The sequence below is a fragment of the Palaemon carinicauda genome, chromosome 38, assembly GCF_036898095.1.
Source record: "Palaemon carinicauda isolate YSFRI2023 chromosome 38, ASM3689809v2, whole genome shotgun sequence".
NCBI classification, from domain to species: Eukaryota; Metazoa; Arthropoda; class Malacostraca; order Decapoda; family Palaemonidae; genus Palaemon; species Palaemon carinicauda.
The window spans coordinates 50,496,980-50,514,479 of NC_090762.1; the positions used below are offsets into that span (position 1 = coordinate 50,496,980).

General features: G+C 34.9%; 1 protein-coding gene across 1 annotated transcript in view; it reads left to right on the top strand.

Annotated features, from left to right (window-relative positions):
* LOC137630620 (uncharacterized) overlaps positions 1 to 17,500 on the top strand; it is an 84,666-nt gene that overhangs the window by 28,048 nt on the left and 39,118 nt on the right. Inside the window, exon 2 of the mRNA XM_068362224.1 lies at positions 11,567 to 11,740. Coding sequence (XP_068218325.1) covers positions 11,567 to 11,740 — 174 coding nt within the window. The remainder of the gene's footprint in view (positions 1 to 11,566; positions 11,741 to 17,500) is intronic.

Below are 17,500 nucleotides of genomic sequence, written 5' to 3' on the forward strand. Positions count from 1 at the left end.
TGTAAACATTGGGCCGAAAACAGATGGCTCCTCTCTGTCTTCGTGGAATTTAGGTTACTGTCTTAGATGAGTATCTTGTTATTTTCCTTATCAAAGAGAAAACGTTATATTTTTTCCTTTTTAGAAATACCCAAATCACTTTTTATCTTGATAGGGGATCTCACCTCTTTACAAAGAGCTCTTGTGTTTGTTTTCTTCGATTCTTTGGGAGTGTGTGATTTTTGTATTGGCTTTCGTATTCAGTGGTGGGTTTTGTCTTGCGTTGTTATTATTATTATTATTATTATTATTATTATTATTATTATTATTATTATTATTATTATTAGCTAAGCTACAACTTAGTTTGGAAAAGCAGGATGCTACATGCCCATGGACTCCAACAGGGAAAAATAGCCTAGTGGGGAAAGGAAATAAGTTAACAAATAAACTATATGAGAAGTAATGAACAATTCAAATAAAATGTTTTAAGAACAGAAATAACATTAAAACAGATCTTTGATATATAAACTATAAGAACAGGCTGATGCCAGCCTATCCAACATAAAAATATTTGAAGCTCTACCGATTCAACTACCTGATCAGAAAGATCATTCCACATCTTGGTCACATGCATTTATTTTGTTTTCTCTCTCTCTCTCTCTCTCTCTCTCTCTCTCTCTCTCTCTCTCTCTCTCTCTCTCTCTCTCGTAAGTGTGTGTTTGTGTGCGTGCTTGATTTACAAACATAATTCCTCTTTCCTAAGCTCTCTCTCTCTCTCTCTCTCTCTCTCTCTCTCTCTCTCTCTCTCTCTCTCTCGTAAGTGTGTGTTTGTGTGCGTGCTTGATTTACAAACATAATTCCTCTTTCCTAAGCTCTCTCTCTCTCTCTCTCTCTCTCTCTCTCTCTCTCTCTCTCTCTCTCTCTCTCTCTCTCTCTCTCTCTCTCTTGCCAATTGCTTAACAAGACTCAACGAAGGATAATAACGCCACAAACCGTATGACGTAATCCTCTCCTCCTTACTGCCCTGTAAGGCTGCTTCTACACAGCGTTAAGAGTAGCACAGGACGCCATCAACAACGTTATTGAGAGCACTGAAACTAAACTTATTGGGCTTGTTGATATGCAAGTGCATTCCCCCCGGAATGTCTTAAAGTTCATTTGTTTCATTAACATTATCTTGGATGTGTGTTTTAGTCTTTCTGGTTTAAAATGCACGATATTTACACGTATACTTCATGGTAGATTTTATGTGTAAAAAAAAAAAATACTAGTTTGGTTCGGTTTTGTGCGTTTATTTGCGACGATTAATTGATTAATTAGAAATATACACAGGATCTAAGGTCCAAAGATTAATTTTAATGTTTTCTTATATCAGTTTAGTTTGATAAAATGTAGGTGTTGGTAATAATGAGCCACATTCCTTGAGATCATACAAGAAAAGGCTTCCTAAGGTGGACTTTAAAACTAACTATTTAGAATCGTGGTTTAATGTTTACGATCAAATCTAAAAAGTGTAGGACTCGTACTGGGGAATAAAAGGAAATATAAGTATAATTAACATCCAAGTTGAGGGAAAAAAACTTGTCTTCATGCTTTTAAAGCACTGCGCAGACGAGCATCGTCTCAGAATTTGTTTTTCTTTTTTGTATTATTTCGACCTCAGCCTTAATTTGGAGTGTCAAGGTTCCTCCTTTTAAATGGACCTGGAATCCTACAAGGGCCGAGTTAGGTGTCGCCTCGAGTGGGCTGCCAAACGAGTTTCCTATCGAGATAACAGGAAAGGGGGACCTTATCTGCATTAAAGAAATAAACAGCTCTCTCTCTCTCTCTCTCTCTCTCTCTCTCTCTCTCTCTCTCTCTCTCTCTCTCTCAGTTGACATACGTGTGGGTGACTTAATGCAATAAGGTCTACCCTTCAAATGAAGCAAATGAAGGATAAGTGGCGTGGGTGGTTTGTATAGGAACTTCAACGAAACTGGGTTGGTGAGTAATTCATGTTTATTAAACGCAAGAGAAACGTAATTGCAAAAAATTAGGTTTCAACGAAATTTCGGCGTTTTATGGTGCTGTAGTCTTCTTGACTTCTACGGAGAGAGAGAGAGAGAGAGAGAGAGAGAGAGAGAGAGAGAGAGAGAGAGAGAGAGAGAGAGAGAGAGAGAGAGAATGTTGGGAGTTAAGGGTTATGGTCTCCTGAGTTGGTAGGCGTTCGGTGAAAAAGTGCAAATCGGCCAGAATTGACATCAGAATGGGATGCTTAATGCTCCTCCTCCTCCTCCTCCTCCTCCTCCCCTCCCACTTGTCCGGCTTGGACACTCAACCATTCGCGTGCAAAGGAAGGATCTTGTTGCTTACCGCATGCAATTCATGGATGTCCTGTTCTGTGGGATGACTGTCCACAAAGTTGGATCAAATTCATGCTTCTTATGATACATTTGCCTCTGAAATTTTCCAGCATCATAATTATTATTAGATTCATTGTCTTGATTTTTAGAGATTATAAACGCATAAGTTATGTTTCTATATTAGTGTATGAAAGTAGTCTTTTGGAAGAGTTCTCTTGCTTGAGGGTACACTCGGGCACGCTATATTCTCTTATTTCTCTTCCTCTAATTTTTTTCTTTAAAGTTTTTATAGTTTACATATGAAAAATTTATTTTAAGTTTTGTTACTATTCTTAGAACATTTTATTCGTTCATTACTTCTGTAGCAGTTTATTTATTTCTTCATTTCCTTACCTCACTAGGCTATTTTCCTTGTGGGAGCCCTTGGTGCTTATAACATCCTGCTTTTATAATAATAATAATAATAATAATAATAATAATAATAATAATAATAATAATAATAATAATAATAATAATAATAATAATAAAATTTTGAATAAAACAAATAGTAAAATGAGACATTACTGCACCTGTTACCTCAATGCCCTGTTATTCCAACATCACAAAGTGTTTTCTGCCCGTCTACGCTGCTAAATCCATCATGAAATATTCAGAAACCTGACGTTGTAGTTGGATAACTGATCAGAAGAACAGATTAAGATGCCGACACCGAGTCCAGACAAAAAAGTGGGGAAATAAGAGGAGAAGGGAGGGGGAGGGTGGAGGGAATATTGTTCTTGCACCTCCCACTTTTCTCTTGTTGCCCCCAATAACCTGTTCCTCTGACCACTATTTCCCCCCACAGTCGCCTGAGTGCCCCTGCTTTGCAGCCGCCCACTAGACCCACCACCACAGGTCGCAATGTCGGCTCCAACCTCCAAGTGAAATAACCCACTTACTTCTTTTAGCAGACTTTTGCGTCGAAACCGGGCAATGGTGGCCAGGAAAAAATGCCTCCAGAATTCGGTGGTGATGCTGATTTAATCAGTAAAAAAAGGTATTCGGCCTATCTCACTTGGAGGAGAGATGGGTCTTTTAAAGAGAAATCTCGATTCGACGAGAGAGAGAGAGATGAGAGAGAGAGAGAGAGAGAGAGAGAGAGAGAGATTGCCGGCGTGTCCATAACGAGATAAACATCTTTCTCTTGATTCTCTCCATCATTCATGGCATCTGACAATACAAGCCCACAGGCTGTAAGAAACACCGGGTTTTGCTTATACGGCAAGAGGTTTCGACCTATAAGGATGTCCTCGTGGACCTCATTCGCATTTGCCGATAACCTTGAGGTCGAGGCCATAAAAAAAAACCACTGTCCTCTCTCCAAACAAGTAATCAGATATTCATGGCTTGACCAAATAAGTGTCCCAGATGAGATAAAGCAGTCACCTTAGGCCTATAAAAGATCATCTAAGCTTATTTAGAGAAAATATGCATTTATCCACGTCAGGTAAACGTGAGCACTAGTTGGAGGCCACACCTGTTTGCTCATTAAAGAGAGGCAATGTTTGGTGTTTTAAGCGACAATACACAGTAACCCCGGAGTCCAGCATTGAATGCTCAATTTAGAAGCATCATAAACAAGGCGGTGGAAGCCATCGGTGCATAATGATAGGATACGGTTCGTACAAGAAAGGTCTGCTCTGCAGCCGGTCTCTGAGTTAATAACAACTGTTCAGGAACAATACTGATAATGCATTATGGTTGCTAGTTATGCTTTATGTCAGTTGCTAACAGTAAATGCATGCCACGTAATAATAATAACACGAAATCTATGTCTTTAAGTGATTAATGACTAATGACAAAATATAAATTTATCTTTGAATAATTGATTCATTGTTATATATTGGCATCGCAAGTAATAGTGAAAACGAAAGACGTTATCAACTAGAATCATTTTATAAGAATAAAAACTCTTGTTGGATATATTTTTGTACATAGTCTGTCATACCACACATACATATATGAATAGATTGTTACTCTATAAAACTACAATTACATATCTTAAATATCAACAAGCAATTTATGATATTTTATTGTATAATCTTGGTGCTCGGGACGAAGCTGTTGTCAGAAAATGGCGAAGTTGGCCTATTTGACACCGGACCGTTTCGGATCTTTTTGGTAATTAATGTTCTTAAAGGGAGAGAGATTTGGTAATTCCCAGAATTTTAAGACAATTATCAACTAGACTCTTCTAAGAGGTTTCCAAAATTGTCACAGTTTATTTCCAAATAACAAAATAATGCATACAGGTAAAAGATTGTGACTCCTGCATACAGGTCATTATAAGTTGGCAACTCTGGCTGAGATTTAGAGTATGTCATTAGTAATTTCCGTTGAAGCTTCAATTGCATATTTTCAATTAGTGTACAGTTCCAAGCTTACCAACCGTACTGGGTGATTGGTAGTGATGATAGGCAGATGATGACATTGCCCTTCCATCTTAATCTACTTTTAAAAGGCTACATACAAATAACATTATTGTTGCATGGAAGGTGTTAGCCAAACACTATTACTTTATATAATATATTATATATATATATAAATGTCACTCATAAAGTGTGTTAGTAAGGAAATATACTTGGAACTTTGCCATGTGAATACACTTCACATTTCAATATTCTTAATAGTAATATTGATTAATAGCACGAACAAAATTCCATTTAAAATAATAACCTTCATTTCATTAATTGAAATTCCAACCTGGTAATACGAATAGCATATTTCGTTCGCCGGTCTTGTAATCTAGCCAGAGAAAGTCGATAGATCACTCATAGCTTTTTTTATACCATGCCTTGTCTTTTGACCTTTCACGAGCAAGAATTATGAGATTTCACATTTTATGGGCATCTTTTCAATATTTGAACCAAGGTTCGCGTCACAATTTGTCACGTATGATTGAGAAAGTTTTCAAAAGCAACATTTTTCCTCAGGGAAACTTTGTAATGGCCTCTTTAATTAATTCTCAAAATGGACGGTATATAATCGTGAAAGAATGACATTTCTAAATCATCCATGAAACGACAGTGGTTGGTACCGTATTAAATCCTATAATTATCGTACCTGCGATGTGTTGTTTATAACTCCAGCATTTAGCAACGTGCAGTTGCCATCTCTTCGTAAATTATTTTCTTGAAGAATGTGGGATGTTCCGCATATTTAAGAACCGCATTTACAATAGAACATTCCCACAAATTATTTAAATACAAGAAGACCTGTAGTCCCTTCTCGCAGCAAATTATATTTTAAAAATGTCTTTTCCTTCACTCGAATAACCAACGGAAACTATCTCTCTCGTGCACTCGAACGCAACCCGGATGTACGCGTACGTTAGCCAAGCACGAAACTACCCTTTGTTTCAACGTCTTTATGGTATTTCAAACTCCTGATTAGTTAAAGGGTTTGAATATGGGTTAGGAAACTGTACACTCGCCTTTTCGTTTATCGATGGGCTGGGAAGATAAGAAAGGTCATGCAATAGAAATAGTTGTGGCAAGTATTTATGTTGGAAGTGGTGGATTGCACAAAACCTAGTCGTGCCTAGGTCTAGGGCGTATACAACCATAGTTTAATGTGACGCCATTATTTACTATTCAGCCAATCCACGTACAGATATTTTGTGCATTTGTAAGAATTATAGTTACAGAATTAATGTAACAACAAACTGATGATATAACAAACTATTTTCTCATGAGATGGTTTGGTACTTAGACATTATATTCCTGGGTCAGCTATGCCATTAATTTCCCTACGTTTAATGGCATACTTAGTTCTGCCTACGTCAGCAGTTCCCACCCTCGCAAACCAGCGCTGTAATGTTTTGAAACTTCCATAGCGGTCACGGCCAAGGGCTTCTTCCCTCGTTGTTGCCTTAGGCAACATCATGGGATGAAATTCCTGCGTTTTTGCTGAATGGAAATGGAGAGCTTTCTATTACTGAATTAAATCTTTTTGTTTATGTATTTATTTGTTTATTTATTTATTTATTTACTGTTTTATTTATTTGTTTATTTGATCAATTGTTTATTTATTTACTTATCTAATTATTTGATCAATTTATTTCATTCTTCCTTTATTTACTTATTTGTTTTGAATTCTTCTTTTTATTGGCTTATCCATTAATCTATTTTATATTAATTTATTCATATATCTATTTATTTGAATATCTATTTCGAAAACAATACAAAACTTGTTTAATTTTGAAGATTTTTCTATGATTATGTTGCACTTTTTGTCATTGTTTACATTTTTTTTAAATTGCGTTTGCTGTTATATCTATCTCCCAAAAAAATAAAATTAGGTCAGTACAAGAGAGTTCCAACAATATTCCCCTTTTTTTCGAGTTTCCTAAATCGCCTGAAGTTACAATTTAAACATCCAAGCGCCGGAAGTTAAAAAAGAAAAATGGAAATTGAAACTAAATTTTAATTTTCCTTCATCAAGCAAGAAATAACCTGCATGAGAACATTTTTAAATAAGAACTTTGCTTCCAGGTGCAATTCTCCACCCCAAAAACAGAACGATTTTAACGATGTCAGTCGGGCGGTATTTTGTGGGTGGTTAGGGCCATAAAGGTGCTTACAAAAAAAGCAGGCTAATTACTTGGACCTTGAAACCACCTTCGTTTGCTTGATTGCAATGCAACATGCAAAAGGATTTTGAAGGTTTACCGTGAGATGTTGGTGTATTTTGTGTATGGCCATGATGAGCAAAGATTGTACTATTCAGGGATACTCATGTTAGGTTGGGTTGCTGTGAGCCATCAGATCAAAGTCTCCCACCATCACCTATCCGCAGTTGCCAGCTTGGTGATGAAAACTGGCCAAACTCCAGACTCCACACTCCAAACTATTCTATCTTATTTATCTTCCTCTTGTTTTGTTAAAGTTTTTACAGTTTATATAGGAGATATTTATTTTAATATTGTTACTCTTCTTAAAATATTCTATTTTCTTTTTTTTTTCTTTCTTCACTGGGCTATTTTCCCCTGTTGGAGCCATTGGGCTTATAGCATCCTGCTTTTCCAACTAGGGTTGTAGTAGCTTAGCTAGTAATAATAATAATAATAATAATAATAATAATAATAATATGTCTGAGGCCTTTGTCCTGCAGTGGACTAGAAACAGCTGCATTTGTTGTTGTTGTTGGTTCGAAGCTCCTCGCTAAGACATTATAGATGATAATGTAGCTATCATGATTAATATATGTAATTGTCACGTTTCAAATTCTCAGTGGCTATAGTTTTTCAATATCACTTTCCCCTGTTCAAAAAATATCTAGTTGATATTATAAATAGCACAAAAGTTATCAGATTCCAAAATGTTTAGGAGATATTGTTCAGCTGTTTCTTGTATTTGTGTATATTTATTCGATTATGCTTATTTTTCCTTATTAACTTGAGTGATTTATCAATACTCAATTAATTCATCAAATAATTTTTTTTTTATATTTTGTTTATTCAATATTAAGCTATCATGCTTCGGCATTTCTTTCAATCTCTCAATATGAGCTGTTACGTCTTATACTAAAGTAATGTTTATTTGCGTGTCTCGAACACATTTCTTTTAATTAACGCCAATGAGTTCCATAACCTTCAATCCTTACCACCTTGCAGAATGCCTTATGTACATTAACACTGCAAATTCATATACTTATTGTAGTTAAGTTTCAACATCAGCCACTTAATTCCGAGGATAAAATCAATTTGTAATCATTGCAACGAAACTAGTACAATAATACAAAATATTTATGGCTTCGTTGCAAGCAGTTATCTTTAAAGGACGGAAGGAAATTCACGGTAAACCTCCAAACAGAGCGAATGGCATTGACATAATCCCGTTCATGCGTCCCGTTTTCTTTCCATCTCGATTCGTGTCACGGAACATCCCGTTTTCTATAGCCATTGTCTGATGGGTTACGACCGCAATTAGCTTCGATTAGTTTCCGGAGGTCGTTTTGTCGCACGACAGAGAGGAACGATGCTTTAGGGGGGAACAAGGTCGTCGGCAGGGAAGCCCTCGCTGTTACAAAGGCGCAATCTCCTCAATTGATTTACAAGGTTCCTGCAATTGATTCCGACGCAGGAAGCGAATTGGGAAAAAAGGAAAGTCTGGCCTGAATGGTTTCTAGATTTATTCTCCCAAATCTTTGGAATTGGCCATTTTGATTCGCCATTCTCCTTATACAATTAAAATGACTATTTCCCAATCTCATTCTTTCTCTCTCTACGTTCACTTCGTCAACCTAATTATGTATGCAAGGAAAGTAGGATTTTTAAATTTACATAAATTAATATGTTCGATTAATTTACGATAAGACCAAGTAGGAACATCTGTTTTTAAAAAAAAAAACTTCATTATTTATCCCTAACCAATTGCTGGATTCATTGAAAGATAGTCACATAGTAAAGATGTTTATAACTATAAATAAGATATTAAATAAGATTTTAAATGTCTTGTAAAAATCATTCTTACATAGAGACTCTCTTGTTGACATAATTTTGACATTTACTGATGAAATAGCAGGATTTTTTAGTGAATTGTAAGCGAATTCGTAAATGAATATTTTTCATTAAGAATTCAGATTTCAAATGACTAAGTTTTTCAAAAAATCAATGTATACAGTATATATATATATGTATATATATATATATATATATAGATATAGATATATATGGATGTGTATATATATATATATATATATGTGTGTGTGTGTGTGTGTGTGTATTTATAGGCTATATATATGTGTATATATATATATATATATATAGACATAGATATAGATATATATGGATTTGTATATATATATATATATACTATATATATATAGAGAGAGAGAGAGAGAGAGAGAGAGAGAGAGAGAGAGAGAGAGAGATATTACAACGGCTTTATACGAATTGATTTAAAATCAGAAACAAAACTCACAACCAGATATGTCCGCAAAAGAATTGAACGATTAGACTTTTAAATGAATGACTTAGAATCCAGTTAAAAGAAATCCCTCTCACCTTGACATTTATAATGAATGAAATTTAAGTAAGAAGGGCGAAACCCTCGTAAATATATCGCAATTTCTACCTCTAAAACTATATCACAAATCCACCTTTTATAGGGTGAAAGTGGCGTTAATGGAGTGTACAGACAGTCGAACATTAAAACAACGCCTACCTTAGGCCACTCAGGTAAAGAGAGGCGAGTTTGTTCGTTTGTTCGTGTTAGATTGAGCTCAGCCTTAAGATAAAGGGGCCAACTTCTAATCAACTGCAGCTATAAAAGGCCACCCCATTAATAGAAAAAGGCCAAACATATAGCATTTAAGGCCAGCCTTTTTCCCATGCTTTTACTAGCCCAACCAATTTCGAAAAGGACAGATTTTAGGTTTTTGGCTTGAAAAATGCCAACCTGGCAACCCTGGTTGGCAGCCCATAAGTAAGACATTACGTTAAAGTCAGGATAATACGAGAAATTAAAAAAAAAAAAAAAAAAAAGAATACGGGATCGAATCAATTGTTCTCGTATAGATCGCGATCTGAACGTGTCAAGGGGTAAGAGAGACTCGGAGTCTTAGACCTGGTGATTGATAAAGAATTTTTCTGATTGACCTCTCTTCCCACTTGACTGATAAAGAATCTGTTTCTTATTGACCTCTCTTCCCACTTTGCTCGTCTAGGAGCGAGTTCGTGTGCTGGCACAAGGCCGACTTTCATCTACTGTCAACGATGCTAGTTTTGTTGTATTCTATAAATAGATGTCATTGTAGAAAACGTGGATGTCTGTAAAAATCGGCTTTATACATAGGTCAAAGTGATATGTATTTATGGGAAATAATCGCTAATACATAAGGAAAATCATAATTTGCAGGATGTATTTAATGATAAGGATGGTGAGAAGTAAAAAGCAAAGTCTAATGGTAATTTAAACACCTCAACCCTTAAGTCTTGTAAAACAAGATTGGAATATATGGACCAAGCTTAACTCACCTAAAAATTTTTGTCTTAAATTCCCAAAAGGGCAGTCGCTAAAGGGGAAAACATTTTAGGAAATGACCCCTGGGCCTCCAAGAGAGGGACCACTCAAAAGCAGGGTCAGAAAATAAAAGTACTTATCAATTACATAGAGGGTATCCTTTATGGGTACTACTAGGTTAGTAAGTGGTGTTTGTGAACATTCAAAGAAATAATTATGAGGCATTTATGTTGGTATACATTTAAAATTACCATTAACTCGAGAGGGTAAGGTGGGGGCCCTGTTTACTAACTCAATAGGATTAGCTGAGGGGGCCTCCTTACTAAATCAGCCCCTTGGGCCTCCAAATTTCTAGTTACACCCCTGCAAAAGGACATGACTTTCTAGGGACCAACTGAAGTAGGCGGCCATTCTTTTTTTTTTTTTTTTTTTTCTTTTTGCATCTTGCCAAATTCTTTCAAGCAAAACGATACAACTTTCCTCCAGTCAACAGTGTGGGCGGAGGGTTGACGATTGAATGATACAGACGAAGATTCCTGTATGTGCTTAAACCCACCAGCGCCGGCGACCAACATCCCTCCTACACTGTAACCTTCTGTACCTGCCCACACGGGGCACGGCGAAGCGGGTACAGAAAGGGTACAGGCATATACATCTCGGGGTACAGGTGTACGGTTCAAGGTCTAAGCTGAAAGTTCTCTTAGAGATATATTTCTTTTAGTTATTTTCTTTATCTGATTTCCTTTCTTCTCTCTTTATCTTATTTTTGTTGCTATTTTGCTTTCAGGGAAGTTATATTTCATTTGTTGATATTCCTTGGCTTTTTCAAAGGATAATGACATTTTTAGGTTTTAATATTAGGGCATTCGGCTCGGATTTTGTTATCTAAACGGTCCATGTAACTATAAACCAATGGATTATTATTATTATTATTATTATTATTATTATTATTATTATTGTTGTTGTTGTTGTTGTTGTTGTTGTTAGCATCATAATTATTATCATTATTATTACAATTGTTATTATCATTAATACTTGCCCAAAATTTGCAAAACTTTAAGCATTCTAAAGATATATATATATATATATATATATGTATATATATATATATATATATATATATATATAAATGCACAAAAGAAAGGCCAAGTTGATTTCATATGAAAAGACAGAAAATAAACCCATCTCAAAGTGATCTTCTCTAAACGTTTTCTAAATATTTTTTCTTGTGTGTGATTCCAGGCGGCATCGATGTCCCCACGCGACGCCCACATCGCGCAGATGGCAACACACCCCCTTGACGGACGACACATCTCAGACTTACACGACGGAGCAAAGCTCTGCCTACAAGTCCTACTCCTCCTCCGCCCACAAAGCCGCACTCAAGATGGAAGAAAAGTACTTGCAGACCACAAGGTGAGGGGCGCTGCGGGATTTTTATTTTTTTATTTTATTATTTTTTTTTTAGGCTTGGTATTATGAGGAGCGATATGTGTATGGGAGACTAGAAAAGTACTTGCAGACCACAAGTTGAGGGGCCCAGTGGTTTTTTCAATTTTTTTTTTTTTTAAGCTTGGTATTATGATGAGTGATGATGTATATGGGTGAGGGGCGCATGGTTTTTTTTTCTTTCTTTTTTTTTTTGAGTGATATGTTTATGGGAGACTAGAAAATTGAGGGGTGCAATGGTTTTTATTTATCTATTTTTTTTAAAGCTTGGTATTCAATAGGAAATCTAGCATGGATTACAATGTCATGAAATTTGCAGCTAATGTGTTGATGTTGAATAGGCTGACATAAGTCCTTTTATAGTCTATATATGAAATATCTGTTTTTATGTTAATATTTTTAAAAAATCTTATTTTAATAGTTCATTACTTCTTATATCGTTTATTTCTTTCCTTATTTTTCATTTTCTCACTGAGCTATTTTTCCCTGTTGGAGCCCTTGAGTTTATAGCCTCCTGCTTTTTCAACTAGAGTTGTAGCTTAGCTAGTAATAATAGTTATGATAATAATTAGTGATATGTATATGTTAGACTCTTGTTCTTTTAATGGGAGGATTGAGAAAGTCGTATGAGCGATTAATTGATGAAGACAAGTGGTAATTTATGTGAGAGGGGAGAGGATATTATAAGCCTCGGTAGAAATGAAATAAGTGGGGCGAACCCACTTGTAATAGTTACCCGTAAGGGGCGTTTTCTGTATGATGTCAGTCATATGGTGCCTTCCATTTTCAAATTAATTTGTTATTATTATTATTATTATTATTATTATTATTATTATTATTATTATTATTATTTAGTAGTAGCAGTAGTAGTAGCGGTAGTCGTAGTAGTAGTAGTAGTAGTAGTAGTAGTAGTAGTAGTAGTAGTAGTCCACGTGCAACTATTTTTCCAGTTTCAGAAAAAAAAATAGTAAACAACGAATCCTCCTCAACAACGAAGACTCCTAGTCAATGAGTCACAGTTTAGCGTCCTTGTTCTCCATATCCATATATCGGAACTGGGAATCAGTTCCCGTCTATAGTCTCGTACACGAATTCGTTGTTCATCCGAAACTTTTCTCTTATTTTTTTTTCCTTTGCCTTTTGTAGGAAACACCTTGAAAGGTGATGTAGTAACTGGGTTGCGTTGCTCTCTGCAATGATTCCTTTCCGGTATTTTGTTTAATTCTGTCTTCCTTTTTCCATCTTGGTTATTGTCATCTCTCTAAAGGTACGTTTTGTATGCAGCGATTGTTGCGATCATCGCTGAGTGATTATCGCTGAGCACTAATTACATTTATTATTATGGGGCTGTTTTGCAACGAGCGATTATTTGGAGTCAGCGATGATCGTTCGCGACTGTAGCGATAATCGCTCGTTGCAAAATAGCCCCTTAGGAATAAGTGTAATAGTGCTCAGCGATAATTACTCAGCGATGATCGCAACAATCGCTGTATGCAAAACGTCCCTTAAGCCTGTATCGATTTCTCCTCAGACCTACGTATCCATATACGCTGGTCCCCTTCTCGAATATCTAAAGCTACTATTCTCTCTCTCTCTCTCTCTCTCTCTCTCTCTCTCTCTCTCTCTCTTTCTTCCTACAACCATTCCTGACTATTGATAACGAACACAGATGTTTCATCAGCAAAAAGAGAGAAGAAGAAGCATTTCTTGACCTTTTGGATCATCATCTTCTTCTTCCTCAGGAAATCACGATTCTAGCAGCCCTCATTCTTCAACCCGTTTCGTTTTGTCTTGTCTTTCAACTTTGTGTCCAATATTATGTTTTTATTGATTTAATTTGTTATTTCTGATGTTTTTTCATGTTAAATTGGCTCTTTATATATTAACTTTTAAGTTGAAGTTGCTCATCTTTTGTTCTTTGTGTCCCGGTTGAGGAATAAACTTGCGTAGATGAATCACGATTAAAGTAGGAAATGTAATGAGAGAGAGAGAGAGAGAGAGAGAGAGAGAGAGAGAGAGAGAGCGAACCAGCTAAAAGATTTAATGTCAATATGTCAGTAGTTGGTGTTGCAACTACCTGGGGCAATGGGAGAGAGAGAGAGAGAGAGAGAGAGAGAGAGATTTGTAACCAGCTGAAAGATTTAATATCAAGTGTTGGCGTTGCAAATACCTGGGGCAATGAGAGAGAGAGAGAGAGAGAGAGAGAGAGAGAGAGAGATTTTGAACCAGCTGAAAGATTTAATTTTAAGAGTTGGCGTTGCAAATACCTTGGGGCAATGAGAGAGAGGAGAGAGAGAGAGAGAGAGAGAGAGAGATTTTGAACCTTCACCCCTTTTCCTCCCGTATACAGAGGAAACTCCACTATCAAAACATCTTAAAACACCACCTGTTCACTTGCCCAGATATCGAGGTTACTGTAAGCGTGACACTCACGCCACCGATCACGCTCATCGATCGCCCAATCCGCGTTCGGGACGAGTCTGCGTGGATGCCATTCGCGGCCGCCAATCGGGGGGGTCACCGTGACAAAAAAAAAAAAAAAAAAAAAAAAAAAAAAAAAAAAAAAAAGCTTTTTCATTTCTTATTCATTTTACTTTGAGTGATTTGAGTCGTTTCTTTTGAGTGAATGACCCGAATCTTAAATCGAGTTTCTGGAAACGATTAATTTTTCATTAATTGTTAAAAATTAAATGAACTTCGGTTAATATTTTGAGGAATTTGTGTTTCTTCAATTCACTTAACGAAGATGGTAAATAAGATTAACCCCAAACACGTAGATCTAATGCATCTGATTCAATTTTGGATTTATCAGAAAGAACTATTTTCTAAATTCAATTTGTATTTGGCCTGATTTTTTAAAATATTTATGAACACGAGTAATATATAAATGTCAAATTCCTCGCGGTGTTACACGTGGAAAGTGACTGATTTATTTTGGTAACAAGAATGTCTGTTCTTAGTCATCATATTTTATTAAAAAGATGCGCAAGTGATACACACCTGTATACGGACTCTCACACGTGCGCGCGTGCATGAGCTCTTCTATAGCACACGGAACATCGGTTACACATTCACAGATATATTACTGACTGATTAAATTCTAACTGAATCGAAGACAGTACGGAGAATTGTGAATTTATTGAGAGAGAGAGAGAGAGAGAGAGAGAGAGAGAGAGAGAGAGAGGCTAACAATAATTAGAATGTATTTGTTTATTTTAAAAAAGTTGTTGCGTCTTCTGACAATGCCATGGTCCCATTTTGAATATGCATATATATATATATATATATACACATATATATATATGTATATATATATTTATATATATATATGTATATATATATATACATATATATATGTGTGTGGTGTATATATATATATATATATATGCATATACAAACATATACTTTATATATATATATATATATATGTATATATATATATGTATATACAAACATATACTTTATATATATATATATATATATATATTCAAATAAGCCATATATATATATATATGTATATATATATATATATGTGTGTGTGTGTGTGTGTGTAGATAGATAGATAGATGGATAGCTATGATTAGTGAAGTACGGATGTACACCATCAATTTTTCATAATTGACCAATGAAAAAAATCCATGGAAATAAATGAATTACAAAAACATCACTTAGTTGAAATTGAATTATGGGAAATTTTACTCAAATGACGATACATTTGAAATATTTCACTCTGAGTTTTATAATTAGGATTTTTTTTTCTTGAATTGTGTTTTTAGGCCGGCGTGACATAGGTTAGCTATTTTTTATCGATTAATAGATTTTATATAATCATCATCACCACCACCACCACTACCGCCAAATGACGCAAAGGGCCTCAGTAAGAGTTTCGTCAGACGGTGAAACAGATATTGCAGGAAAAAAATTGAAAAGTATGAAAAAATACAAACGGTAAACTAAACCTTTTAAAGAGGAAAATGTAAGATAAAAAATAGAGTAAATGAGAAAATAGAAAGGAAAACAGGAAAAGGGAAAACGTAGGGAAATTTTAAATGGGGGAAAAGAAGAAAATGTAGTTAAAATGGAAGTATAGTATTAGGTAATCCATTTGTTAAAGGTTGAAACTTAGGAAAGGGCAAGTATAGGAAATAGCAAAAATAACGAAAAATCAAATTTATTTAAAAGAATATGTATTTCCTTCCCGAATATAATATTTGAATCGCTTTTAAGTAAACGAAAATATAGCAAAGTTCCTTAAAGATGTTTATATATAAAAAGTTTCGTGAGTTGATACAGTACTTTTTCACATTGAAAACCTCTCATAAATAAACTCGAATATCAATTATACGATATCGTAAATACTTGCAAGGTAATATCATTCATTAAAACCTTTGATCGTTTCCCGTTATTACTTTCTCTCCGTATATTAAAAATACAAATACTTCGCGGTATTACATCGTTTAATAGTCAATGGTTGAACTATACTGATAAAATATTTAGAAGTAGGCCTACTGCTAGTCGATTAACCCCGTTATGCGAGCGGAAGTGGACTGGAATAATAGTCACACAAAATAGTCTCTGGTTACGGCTCATTTGTTTCTTTTCCCTACACACATTCTTTACACACTCCTCTTCCGTCATACACACAAAGATGACCGCAAAAAAAATCTTCCACTGTCTTGTGGTCGAGTTTTCTTTGATTTGGGGATACACTTAGGCACACTTTTTTTATTGGTTTCCTTGTTTCCTTTCCTCACTTTGCAATTTTCGATGTTGGAGCCCTTGGGCTTATAGCGTCCTACTTTTCCAACTAGGAATGTAGCTTAGGAAGTAATAATAATAATAATAATAATAATAATAATAATAATAATAATAATAATAATAATAATAATAATAATATAATTAACAACAACAACAATAATAATATTAATAATAATAATAATAATAATAATAATAATAATGTTTCTGATTTTCCTTTCCTCACTGGGCTATTTTCCCCTCTTAGAGCCCTTGGGCTTAACGCATCCTGCTTTTCCAACTAGGGTTGTAGCTTAGCATTTAATAATAATAATAATGATATAATAATAATAATAATAATAATAATAATAATAATAATAATAATAATAATAATAATAATTATAAGACTACTACTACTAGTAGTATTAATAATAATAATAATAATAATAATGATAATAATAATAATAATAGATTTATAATATTCATATAGCATGCGTTGTAAGAAGCCGTTACACTCGAAATTAGTTATAGGCTGCGCATGTTGAAGTGTCATGGAGACCAGATACCGATTCCTTTTGCATTTTATCCTAACTCCCACAACTCACGAACCTTATAAACACGACCGCCATAAATAAGTGCAATGATTGCATAGTGCACTTGGTATTTGAAATAGCTTATGCAGTTTCAAGGTCGTGGTGTATTATTGATAGAAAGTCATACGTCATTTGGGTATTAACGTTTATACATTTGGTAGATTTTTTTATATTTTGGTGGCGTCCAAGTGTCGCTGGAGGTTAATTATTTAATTTATCTATATACGATATTTGATTTTACAATGTCTTCCTATTTTTTTTATTCGTAAGCTTTTTACCATTATATTTGTATGTATTCTTAAGTATATTATTCTTATTATTATTATAATTATCATCATCTAGAGCTACTATTCTTTCTCTCTCTCTCTCTCTCTCTCTCTCTCTCTCTCTCTCTCTCAGC